This window comes from Solanum lycopersicum, chromosome 4 (assembly GCF_036512215.1).
Source record: "Solanum lycopersicum chromosome 4, SLM_r2.1".
In the NCBI taxonomy this organism is placed as follows: domain Eukaryota; kingdom Viridiplantae; phylum Streptophyta; class Magnoliopsida; order Solanales; family Solanaceae; genus Solanum; species Solanum lycopersicum.
In genome coordinates, this window is record NC_090803.1 from 3,047,376 (window position 1) to 3,060,923 (window position 13,548).

Sequence of the window (13,548 nt, forward strand, 5' to 3'; positions counted from 1 at the left end):
TCGAATCCAGAAATGTATCAAGGTCGTAAAATCTTATCCATCGTGATTTTCCTTATATTTATTTCTGAATAATAAATATCCTTTATTATCTTGGACCATAATGTAAGGGTACTTATTTAATTTTCCTATATGTACATATTTGATTTTAATGCAAGGCCATGCTTTGTACAAAAATTCCAACAAAGAATAACACAATTTATTCTAAGAACTTCAAAACGAGTCAACAACACATTATCTTTACCTATTATAGCAGGTAGCCTATCTTATTTTTTCGACGTTACATGTTTCACATTGTAAAAAACTTACCTGGGTAAATATCTCAAGAGTAACCTGATAATACTTTTTATAATGACGGTATATATAACTTAAATGAACTTCTAGCTTAAGATAAACAGTTGAACATCACCAGATAACGAAAATACCGGCGAAACGATAGGAGTTTAGTCAAGCCAAAAGTATTATTATGGATAGCAAATAATCAGGACAGTGATCTACTACTATGTCTTTGCAAGAAAAAACTGTTGCTACAAACTATAATTACTAACCGGTCTACATGTAGGGTTGATAGGCTGTTGGCGTTCCGCTGCCTGCATAATTACCATAAGAACTTGCATTAATTCTCTCAGCTGCTGTTGGCAATACGCCGCCTGAATAACTGGCATAACTGGATGATAGGGGAGCAGCTGAATAAGAACTTGTAGCGATTCCCTCGTCAGCAGGATAATAATATGATCTCTGCTCGTAGGTTTGTTGGGGATATGTGGCTTGGCTCGGAGGTTGATAATCATAAGATGTACTGAGAAAAGCGTACTTATCGAGCAATCCTGCAGGAGCTGCTCTCTCAACAAGAACAGAGGGGACAAGTCTGCTTGGGTTATTAGCAGCTGCTCTCTCAATTAAAACAGATTGGGGTTGTATGCTAAGAACGTTAGGATGTCTGATAGATCCATGCGTTCCTCCAGTTACTCGAGGTCTCTTGAACTGTTGGTGTTTACCTAATCCAGACAATCTTTTCTTATCATTAGACCTGTCTTTGTCGTTAGAAATGGCTTTCTCCAACTGAGCAACCCTTCTCAGCAGCGGATCAAGTGGATATTCTGCTTCAAGCTTGTAATCTCGAATGCATTGTACTATTGCCTTTACAGCTGCAAGTTCCTGCGTGTTTGCACTATATTCTGTAAGCAAGTCTGCAAAATATGAGATAAAATTGCCTCCCTCCCCCCTTATGCTTTTTGCCTCTATTTTTGCTTTTGATTCACAAATTACCAGTAATTTGGCATGGTGATATTTCATTGTCGAATCTCAGAAAGAATTCGTATTCACAAATTCACAAATTAAGAGATAAAGTGGGTGACAGAAGGCACAAAAAAAGTAATTTTCTTTACATGATGTGCAGTATGAATGCTATAATAAGAATAGAGGAAAAGAGGCCGATAATCTAAAGCCAGTGTTGTTTATTAGCAGTACGATTTTTATCATACTACCTAGGACGGTGACAGAGGCAATCGTGACTTAGGAGTTAGAAAAAGATAGGGCGAAAAAAGAAAGTTCGCCTAGGGGTAGAGGGGCAGCTCCATCATACTTTGAACTGTACACTACTCATCCTTGCAGACTATTTGATTGTCAACAAAAAAGGAAGTCTGCTTAAGAACAACTCCATACATTTTTTGAATGATTTAGCATTAAACAAATAGGAAACTGTTCCAAAGCAATGAAATCAATGTAACTATGTAGAAGTCTTCTTTTGTATTCCTGAACTTATTTTTTGGAGCATGGAGAAAATATCTCTTTGTATAGATGATTTGGGCAACATAATAGATGTATTTTGATACTAGATATATTTAGATGCGTATTTCAGTGTTTTATTTCAAAATTCCATTGATTAACCAAAGATTATGAAAGGTAATATATATCATCTTCATGGTAACTTAAGGCCATTATTTTCTTCATTCTCAATATTAGATAACTTTTTTGTATTCTAAGGGCTATAATAGCCTTGAGTATGCATATTCCATATCCATATAATAAAACACAGGAGGATTAATACTTGTAATAATCAATGGCTTCATCTACGTATATCAATGATCATTGGAAGGTAACTATGAATGCATGCAACTCTATTGATAGACATTTATGCTACCAAATGGTCAAATTTAACAAATGCACAACAATCAAGGGACTAATGTGGCTAGCAGTACCTCTGCATTCCCTGAGTTACCTCCCTTCCCTTGTGCGTTTCGTCTCAAGTCCTTCAAATAGCCTTTCAGGAGCGGAACAAGGGGAAATGTTTCAGACAGCTCGAAAGAATGAATAAAACGAGCAGCATCGATCTGCCTCTCACTATGAATCAATGCTTCAATGACACCTGCAAATAAATAATAATATTATTAAACACCACAAACGGTTGCATACATTTCTAATGAAGTAAGATGGTTGAATCATTTTTGAGAAGCAGCTATTAGATGCTTCATTTGAACAATTCCTCACAGAGTATACTACAAAGGTCCAAGATCATCTGGTGAAAAGAGCATCTCAAAAGAGATGATCTGTCTCCAGATTGCATCAGGTCAGTTAAAAAAACCAACCTGGCATTTTGTGTTCTAAGCCAAGAGAACGGCAGAGCTCAGGTCCCTGCCTATTGTGAGCCACTGCAAGAACAAGCTTGCAGAGCTCTTCTTCATCAAACTCTGAAGCAATCCTAAAAGTTGTAAGGAGCTGCAAAAATGCCTCAGTTTCCAACGAAGCTTGATTGGCAGCATCAGTGCCTGCAGTAGCCAACTTAGGCTTCCATTCATCAGCAATGGCCATGGCTTGCTGCTTAATTTCAGGGTACAGAAGGTGATCAGCACCTGGTTTAGCCTTTGCCAACAAGGAGGCTATCGCTTCCATACAAACAAGGCAGGCTTGGCGCAAGCTATGGATAGCTTTTTTGCCTTTCTCATCTTGAGAGTTAGATTCATCATTAGAGTAGAAGAACTCAAGTGAAGCCAGCACCAAACGGCCTGGTTCAGTTGCACCATCAAGGGCAACAGAGAGTTCCTCAGAAATTGAGGTCATTTTCTTTTTTCTCTCTATAATATAATGCAGAAGCCCTTTTGCATCCATCTGCTCACATAATTGTGTCAGTTCTGGTCGAGGTTCGACCTTGCCAGAAGCACCATCAGCAGCACTGCCAGAGGATTTTACCTCTGAGCCAATATGATGTGCATTTGTTATGCCAAGAGAGCTGCTTACCTCAATGTCTTTGCTGTCCTCTGCATCTGTATGCTCAAGAGATTCCACTTGATGATCTCCCCGTGCTGCAACAATTGCAGACACCGCAGCATCTTTAAGTTCTTGCAACTGATCCCACAACTTATGTTCCTTAGCAGCAATATCTGCCTCTCGTGAAACAATCAGCAGATGAGCATCAGATTCTTGTTCCTTAAAGGCCTTCTCTCTAATTTCCAGTTCCAAGGATTTGTTCACTACTGCAGCCTCCAGATTCCGGAAGTGTCCTAAAATATCCCTGATTAAACCCTTATCTATGGAGGAATTTTCTTGAGATTCAAGATCATTTAATGCCTTCCCCAATTGTTCAATAAGGGATGGTACGTTACTGATCATCATATGAAGATCCATTTCAGCCATGGTCACTCAAATATCTGCAATATCAGGGAGATCACAGAGTGCATTAAAAAATGAATCCAAACATAGTATACAATAAAACATCTCCTTAAGATCTGGGCAGCCTCATGCAAACGCCTCACCCCAATCCCAAGAAGACACAAGGAAAGAATCTCATCATGCAACCAAAATGAGAAAAAAAAAAAGAAATAATGGCTGAAGTATCATTAAGCTATATTACTCAGACACTCAAAAAATGATGTTACACCTCTGTGGGATCCTCAAAAGTGCACTACTTTTGGGAGACCTGACACGAAACAGACGATGTATTCGAAGAACAAGAAAAAAATATAGGTCTTTTTGGCATGTGCAATAGCAATAGCACGCAAATTAAGATGATATTTATTATACAGCATGAAGTGAAAGAAATCCTAGGTTCTTACAGTGTAAAGAATATATTTAAGAACCCACACATAATTCTACCATTTCTAAGAGGCATTGGGCACCGGAGTTAAATGATGTGTCCATTCCATTGGGATATAGGAGTAATTAATAATTGTACATCTTTTATAGCCTTTCACTTTCTCTTCATTCTTTAAATACACACGCCCGCCCACATGCATGATTTCTCAGTATTCATTTTATAGCCTTTTACTTTCACTTCCACTTCATTCTTTATAAACACATGCGCGCGCACATCTGTATGATTTCTTTGTATACATTTCCCTATAGTTGAGCCTGTTTCATCCAATATCAAATAATTTGTCTAATAAGGCAACTTCGACATCTACTCATCTTAAAAGTTCACTAAACCTCACATCTAACCCTAAACTCAGTGGCAGATCCAACATTTTAAGGTCGTGGGTGCTCTCTTAACTACCAATCACAAAATATAAGCGCACAAATTTAGCACTTGTCATAAAAAGACAAATCATATTTGAACACAATAATGAAAAAATCAATAAGAAAACTATGATAAATATAATCTTGGATAAAGCAAAAAGGACAACATTTTTAAAACAGTTTTTTAGGGCAACGAGTTAAAGAGACAAGGAAACAATCAGCATAGGAAGGAAAAAATAAAAGAAAGTCTAATATAATAACATAGATCAGCTCAGAGAGGTCTTAGGCAAGGTGACCCTTTGTCACCTTTTTTTTCTTAATCACTCTGGAGGGGGTTGAATAAGATGATCAACACAGCAAACAACAAAGCATGGTTGAAAGATTTTGATGTTGCTAGAGAGGGTGTTGGCATTTTGGAGGTGAGACACCTACAGTATGCAAGTGATAATCTTAACTTTTTGTGATACTGAGGAACAACAAATGAAATATCTGATGGTTATACTGATCCTATTTGAAGGAATTTCTGGACTGCATATCAAGGGAAGGAAGAGCTTTGTGTACCTAATCAATGAAGTCACAAATATGTACTGCCTAGAAGCAATGCTTAGTGAAAAATTGGTAATCTGCCAACAACTTACTTGGGCATGCCTCTGGGTGGAGAATCCAACTCTATTGATATATGGAATGGTGTGTTGGAGAAGTGTGAAAAGAAATTGGCTAGATGGGAAACTCAATACATGTGCTTCGGAGGCAGACTGACTCTCATCAATGCAGTCCTAGATGCCTTGCCAACTTCCATGATGAACTGGTTTCCAATACCAACAGGAGTTGTCAAGAGACAAAACAATATCAGGAGAAAATTCCTATGGCATGACAAAAGGAGAGGAAAAGCTTCCATCTGGTGAAGTGGAAAGTAGTGATACATGGCAAGAAGGTAGGGGTATAGGGATAAAGAATCTGAAGGTGCAAACTGCAAAGTAACACTGTCAAAATGAAATGGTTGTGGAAGTTTGCCGATGAAAATCAGAAGCAACGAAAAAGGCCAAAGGGTAATAAGTGCAATATATGGAGGTGAAGTATGTGGATGACCAAAGAAGTGACTATACCTTATGTAGTGAGTTTGTTGAGATCAACAAGAGACATATGGGAGGAAGTTAAGAGTAATCCAAAGATCAAAGTTGTAGATAGATTCTGAAAAAATGAGTGGCATGAAAAGGGAAACCTGGAAGTAGTTTTCCATGACATAATTTATAGCTCTAGGACAGCAAAATACTATAGCAGAGTTATGGACAAACCAGAGATGGAGCTTTAATTTCAGAAGATGATTCAATGACTGGGAAATAGCAAGAGTGGCGGAATTTCTCAACATTGTGGAAGCTTCTAAATGGGCTACAAACAGGGAAAGATGTTATCAGTGGAAGGGAAATAACAGAGGGGAATTCAAAGTTAACTCAGCCTACAAGTTGATGGGTCAGACAAACACACAATTGGGCATGGAAACGAATACGGAGAAGCAAGATTCTCATAAAATATTATGCTTCGTTTTGTTATTGTCCAAAGAAGCTGTTCTGACATCAACATAACTTGAAGAAAAGAGGGATAACCTTATGCTCTAGTTGTTTCCTTTGTGTGGAGGAATTAGAGACCGTGAACCATTTATCTCCTATACTGCAGGTAACCCAACAATAGGTACATTTTTTTCCAATACTAAGGAAATTAAGATATTATCTAAAACTGATATCATTCCATTTTATGTCGCTATTTACTGTTTCTAGCACTCCAAATCTTATGGTAGTGATTGTTCCGCTTTTAGTATGATATGTCATGCTTTCTTTAGCATTTTATCTTGGCTTCTTCACACCCATTATTTCTAATTTAGAACTGCCTTATAACGATTTTACTTGCATAGAGGCATAAACAGCAAGAAAAATGAAAAAAAAATGAGATAGCCAATTATATAACATTTAAAAATCATATAAAAAGAATGCAAATGGAAATTCTACAGTCCGACGGAACCTGACGGAAAAGAGGGCCAAAGTCGGACGGTCGCCGGAGCTCCGATTGGGAATCGTCGGTGGTTACAAATTCCAGAAGAAGAAACGAACCATGAGTGAATATAGAATTATCTGGTTTTCTGATTTTCACTAAAAGTTTTGGGCCTAAAATTTGATTACTAATGCTTTATGGGCTAACAAATAAGCCCATTATAGCTCAGTTTTAGCGCAGTAGGAATAAGGAGTTTTGGGCCTAAAATTATATCTTACTGCAATTGTATAATTCGCTGGCCTTTTCGCTACAATATTTTTATATAAAATTTGCATTTTTGTACTATTGAATCAAAGTAAAATGTTTGTAAATTGTATAACTAATTGTATAGCACGAAGATATATGTTTTTGCATATGTATATATAATTTTCTCTCACTTTATACAAAACAGAAACACAATTTATACACTTCTGTTGTATAAAGCGAGAGAGGCGAGCAGAGGGAGAGTGTCGATCGAGAATGAGAGAATGGCGAACGAGAGTTTTGGGAGAGAGAGGAATGACAAACTTTGGCAAACGTTTGCTATGGGGCACAATTAAATCAAACAATAGCTACTCCATTTATTTTAGGTTATTAGTTTGTTATTATATACAATTATCCCTTCAAAATATTACGTATTTTACCACCAACTAAGAGTTTCTTACCATATATTAAGAAATATACACTTAGATATATGTATTTTTGCTACCAAATATACTAAAATAAGGAGTGAGACGAGTTAGATGGAAAGAGAGGGGAGCGAGATTTTATTATGTATCACATATACATAGGAAAGTAGCGAGCGAGATAAGAGATGCGAGGGAGGTAAGAAAGATTTGTTGTGTATCCTAGATACATGCAAATTCACTTTGATATAATCTATCTAAAACATACTTTTAAGTCCATATCTTTTGAGATACATGTATCCGAACGTATCTGGACATATCCAAATCTGGTAGGACACATAATATGATATACTAGAGTGTATCTAAATAATTAGCTCTTAAACTGATGGAATTTATGTAAGTTTCTTTTTTTTTTCCTTGTATTTTTGTTTGAATTTGGGGTGAAGTACACAAATAGTTGCTTTTAGAATCACTATTTTTATTTTTTTAAAATAGCTTGCCCACAAAGGTGGTCGAGTTGTTTATTGAGTATGTGATCTTTTAAATGGAGGGTTCATAGAAGTATTCAATCCTCTGCATATTTTTTCAATCGAGCTTATCGCGCACACAATTTGTCTATGATTTATTTTTTATATTTTGTTTTTGAACTATCTTACTAAAGCAAAAGTTTCTTATGCATAGCTGAAAATAATGATTGTGGATTCTCTCGTCAACCTAAAAAAAACATGAAAAACAAACTTATGTAATGTTTTACTTTTTCTAATTTAGACTTAAACATATAATGATATGTAATTTGAGAAACTTTTTTACTCAAATAATCAAGAAAGAAATAAAGTAATATTTTTTCTTGTAAAACAAAGGAAAAAGTAAAAGAAGAAAAATAAAGCTGCTAACTTATAATACAACCTTAGGCACATTTCGTCTTTCACTTTGCCCCCCCCCCCCCCCCCCTCCCTTTTTTTTTGTAGTTCTTGAAAAAATGTCATTTTAACGAGGGATCGTTTGATTCAAAATAAGATAGTACGATAAATACGATAAATAACTTTCTCTTTTATATGTGATAAATAATTTTATAAAGGCATAATATATAAATATGTCCTTTAACTTGACTTCGTATTACATTTATGCCCTTCAACTTTGGGTGTGCACAAGTAGACACTTAAACTTATATAAAGTTGAACAAATAGACACACATGTCCTACATGTCATCCTACATGTCATTTTTTGTCCTACGTGGTGTTTTACGTGTATTGTGTCATGTATGACTCATGTGTTTATTTATTTAAAAGCTGGATAGTAAAGTGTTTATTTGTGCATTATGACAGTTGGAGGCCAAAGTTAAAATTTGAAGTCAAGTTTAGAGTCTAATATATGTATTATGCCTCTTATAAATTATGTTTTGATTTTTGCTAATATCAACAATTAAAAATTTTGAAATTTTAATCCCAAATTTAATATCAAAATAACTTTGATAATTCCACAAAATCTCACTTTCTTAGTGGTAAAAAGTGTATATTCTCCTATTGATCCAAATTTCTGAGCAAAGACAGGCTTTGGCTTTTATTGATTCCTTCCTTTTCATCACAATTTCATGAAGAAAATTATGTTGAATTTTGTGGGGTCTCTCATCAATGCTTAATTTCAAAAAATTTTAGTTGGAGAGAGAAGATAGAGAAGTTTTCATGTGATTCAACAGTAACATAATATCATGTACCTACTACATATATAAAAAGTATTTGTAAAAATTGACCTTGATGTATTTGTGTTTTAATAATAATGATGGTGTTGGATCAACGAATTGTGTGTGCTTAATTTTTTTTTACTAGGTAGGTGATTCTTGTTGAAGAGGGAAGTAGTCGTATATCGGTGGTTAACGAGAAGAATTGATCTCTTTATATGATTCTGGATAATTTTTCCTTAATTACGAGCTAGTTTTACGTCGTATCATAGGAGGATACATCCCGTAGAAGTGGTTAATGGATCCTCATATTAAATTGTTCATGCTCTAGATGTTCAGTTCGAACGTGAAGTAGGGTTTTCAAAAGTGAAAAAGTCTCACATTAGTTGTGGTTAATGAGATAAATGATCTCCTCATATGGTGTTGAGCAATCTACCCTTCACAAACTGAATTTTGGAGTTGCGTTAGACACCCATGCATATCTGTTTCTTTATGGTATCTGTCGCTATCATGAATATCAGATAATTCTAACCGTCGATATGGATTGAATCATGGTTTTCTATGATCTTCGACTTACTTCATTACCTACAAAGAGACCCTTGTATTGTCTATCAACATGGATTTTATTTTATCACTTCCATATAAGTTAATGTCTCTCTATGTATATACATTTATCTTGTTATGATTAGAACATAATTTGAAAGGAAGTCTGGAGCAATGATAAATTTATCTTCATTTGGATTATAAGTTACATATTTAAATCGTAAAATCAGTCATTCATGTTTGCATCAAAGTAGACTACCTACATAACACCTCTAACAGATGATTTTTTTAAAAGCATAATTATAAAGTATGTAAGCATTGCAATGTCAATTATGCAAAAGAATGAAAAATCAAATGCCTTTACAAAAAATTAATGTGGTGGAACAAACTTCCAATTTCAGATGCAAGGTAGATAAACAATTATTATTTTTTTATTTTTAATTAGAAATTTTGAGTTTAAATCTTTTTTATATGAAGTCGTTTATATTTAAAAGCACTTTACCTCCTACAATAAAATTTTATAATACAAATTTAAATTTAATCAAACTTCGATTCGAATATTAAACTGTACCAAAACTCTAATCTAGTAGTGATTAGTTTCACTTTTTTCAATATTTTCCTCCTCTTTATCACTCTGTTAAATTTTCTGTATAAATTGGGACAAAAAGTTTGATGCTTGTGATTATTTTGGTTAAGTACACATTAATCTTTAATTAATTTATATGTGCATTTTTTGATCTCTCCTATAAATAATTTTAAGAAATTATATATTATTAAGTATAAAATTATTGCGTAAGTAAAGTTATCTTTATATTGATATAATTTACGTAAAATTCTATATACACCACTAACTTGATTAACCTTGAAAATGAATTTGCATATGTAGGAAGAATTATAGTTATTGACATGTTAAACTTTTAGTGGGTAGATATTTATAAGCTTTCACTAGAGAGATTTACAATATAAAAAGTTAAATATATTAATAGGTATATAATATTATTATTTTTCAACAAAAAGAATTAGAATGAACCTTTTGTACTCTCTTAACTCTGGTGAATAAATTAATAGGTATTTCGTTACCTGCATAATACTTATCGTTCTTATTAAAAATATTTATCTCAAGATAGTTATCTTATTTATTTTTCATTTTATCATTAGTAATAACTGTTTCAAGATAACAAATTGAACACCTCAATTATAACACATAAATATAGGAAAAATTTAATGAAAAAGAGAATAACATCTTACAATATAACATAAATAAAGATAAAATATAATCAAACAATTCTATTAATTATTAATATTATTTTAAAAAAATATGTAAATAAAAAATACGATAAGTATTTTAAGACGAAGAAGTAATAAAAAAAGTAAAAAGTAAGTAAAGGAATCTCCCAAAAAAATTCAAAAAAAAAAAGATAGAAAAAGTTGGTGTTGGACATTAATGGCAATGAGAAACCATTTTTGTTTTGTCAGAATCATGTCCATTATACCTTGTAGGGACTTTTAATTATTTCTATTCAATTAATGAGATTAAAAAAAATAATTAAAAAAATAAAAAGTATGTGTTTTTGTGTGGGGTGGGGGTGGAGGGGGGGGGGTAAGGGGGAACAAGAAGAAGAAAAAAGGGTTCTCTTGGATCCTCTTGTTTTGTAAATCCCCTTTTTTCTTATCTACTTTTGACTCCATATTTATGTATATACCAATGTTTTGACTATTATTAATTTAACAATTACTTTTACTTAACACCTTTTTCTACTTAACACCTTTCTTAAACAAACTCTTGTTTTTTTAATTAAGAGTTTAATTTCTGTATACTGATCGAATAGTTAAATTAGTATTTATATGCAAGTTATTTTGAAATCTTGCTATAACAAGTAAAAAATTTAATAGTGTAAAACTCTATTACATTAAAGATATTTTTTAATTAAAGTTACCTACAACAAAGCATAATTATCAATAGTAATTTTGATTAAGTAATATATATATACATATGAAGATAAATTAAATAAACCAAACTATAACTAATTAAAATACATTGATGATAATTCTTCCCTAAGATATTTTCATTGGGGAATTAAAGTTGATCAATAAAATATAAAATAATGTTTAATAGAATCTATGTTTACTCCCTAAAACAAGTAAAGGACACACCTTAGGAATTATAATCATTTGGTACTACAAAGAGTAGCCACCTAAATTTACTTAATTAAAAAAAGCACTAGCAAATAGAACCAAATTCTTTACTTCATATCTTCAATCATAATATTTTAAAAGAACTAATATTATATAACGTTCAGAAACAATTTTTCGAATCTTTTAACTATAATATGTCAATATATTATTTTCTTCAGATTTGATAAGACTGAATTGAATATGTTGTTATTGTAGTACTATATAGTGTACTTATATAAACTAGCAAATATTTCAGTCTACTAGTCGTGGAATTACACCTCTCGAGAAAAAATTATAAAAAATTAAAAACGTTAAAATCACTTTTTACATAATAATATAATTATTATAAGCTAGCAAATATTGGGACCAAATCCCACAAAACCATTTGCTCCATCAAATGAAATTTGGATGCCTTCTTGTTGGATGTTTCCTATAATAGAAAGTTTTGATGGTGATGGAGCAAATGCAAAACAGAATGTACCCTTGTCATTCACTGGAATTAGAAAGTTCCTAGCAGGCAGGGTCAGGATTTGCCCACCCGAAAGGAAGAACGAAACGGTCGGTACTCGAACCGTCACGAACCCGTCTAGGTCATAACACGTGTCGAATATCGAGACAGCCGGTGCCCTAGGGAGCGACGCGGTTTCGGCTACGAACGCTTCCCGAAACGCCACGTACGCCTCTGAGGGTAGTCGCGTCACGGCCGTCCCTGTGTCCATGACGACTCCACCGTCCCCGAGCTCGGTGATCTTAAACACGTCTTCCGATATCGGCACTCGGGCGCCTCCGACTCCGAGCCCTGATAACCCTATGTAGTAAAAACTCGGGGTTAGTGGATTTCGAATAAGTGGCACCCACGCCGCACCGACCGGCAACACCCCTCGACCGAACTCGAGCGACCCGGTCGAGTCGGTGCCCCGACTCACTAAACAATAACTAAATGCACCGCCCGTTTGCCCGCCGAGTTGGCCCACGAGTGACATGGACCCACCACCAAGGCCCAATAATCCAGCAGCAGCTGTAAACATGCCACTATTACTATGTCCACAACCAATAGCAACATCTTTAACCATAGTGTGTCCAAATGTCAATGTCTCAATGGCCATAGTACCTTTAGTATATGATCCATCACCATACATGACCTCATATTTACACCGACCCGAATGACAACCCGAATTTTCGACCCGATCGCATACTGACGACCCGCATGAGACGCCAGTAAACGACACGGAAAGAGATGGGTCGAATACCGGGTCGGATTGGTGATAACATTGGGTACAGGGCTGACACTGTACCCAAACAATATCACTACCAGAATCAAGAACCATGTATTGGTTCTTAGGTGGACTACCTACACCAACCCTAACAAAATATTCCCCACTACCTTGATCCATACCCGAAATAAGATCCGACCCGAATTCCTTGACCCGGTAATTAACACCACCATTTTCAATTCTGTGAATGATACTAGACACCCTTTTCAAATCTCTACTGATTCTGCCTTCAAATACTTTGTCATTGTTATATGGAAAATGGGGAATTTGAAGTTTGTCTCTATGAATGAGGTTGAGCTTGAGCTTCAAATTTCCACTTTCTTGTTCAATTTCATTATCAACATGATATTCTTCTTGATTTTCAAATGGGGTTTGGGGTTTTGTATCTAATTGAGCAATGGATTCTTTTACATTGAAGATTTCATGAGTTGAGTTTTTGATTTCACTTGGAGTTGTTGCTATGGTGGTAGGAGAGAAAATGAGTAAAATTGCTAAGGCTAGAAAGGGGAGAAACATTTTTTTTTGTGTGTGTGTGTGGTGAGAGGGAAGTTGAGAGTTTTTAATTTGTTTTTAAGGTTTTGGGATGTGAATAGAAGAAAAAAAGGTTTTGGGGGTTGGGGGTGGGGGTGGGGGGTGAGGGTGGGAAGGTGGGGGTGGGGGGGGTCCTTTGGCCCATTTTTTGGAGGGTGAGAAAGAAATAATTGAATGATGAGGTTTCATATTGGTGTTTCTTTGAATTTATTGTATAAATATCTTTTTTATTTTTATATATGGGATT

The 13,548-nt window shown here is 34.6% G+C and overlaps 2 protein-coding genes across 3 annotated transcripts; both read right to left on the reverse strand.

Annotated features, from left to right (window-relative positions):
• Positions 1-340: 340 nt before the first annotated feature.
• LOC101246414 (FRIGIDA-like protein 3) lies at positions 341-6,624 on the reverse strand. 2 transcript variants are annotated; one of them, XM_004236820.5, is made up of 4 exons: positions 6,466-6,624; positions 2,586-3,644; positions 2,199-2,365; positions 341-1,155 (listed from the first exon to the last, which is right to left on the reverse strand). In XM_004236820.5, exons 2-4 carry the CDS (start codon positions 3,628-3,630, stop codon positions 550-552), a joined length of 1,818 nt encoding a protein of 605 aa, XP_004236868.1. In that variant the 5' UTR covers positions 3,631-3,644; positions 6,466-6,624; the 3' UTR covers positions 341-549. The 2 variants fall into 2 exon arrangements, with proteins under 2 accessions (XP_004236868.1, XP_069153047.1); XM_069296946.1 differs by having other exon boundaries at positions 5,745-6,561.
• A 5,144-nt stretch (positions 6,625-11,768) lies between these two features.
• Positions 11,769-13,548, reverse strand: LOC101246125 (protein ASPARTIC PROTEASE IN GUARD CELL 2-like). The gene has a single exon (XM_004236819.5). It carries the CDS (start codon positions 13,284-13,286, stop codon positions 11,847-11,849), a length of 1,440 nt encoding a protein of 479 aa, XP_004236867.1. The 5' UTR covers positions 13,287-13,548; the 3' UTR covers positions 11,769-11,846.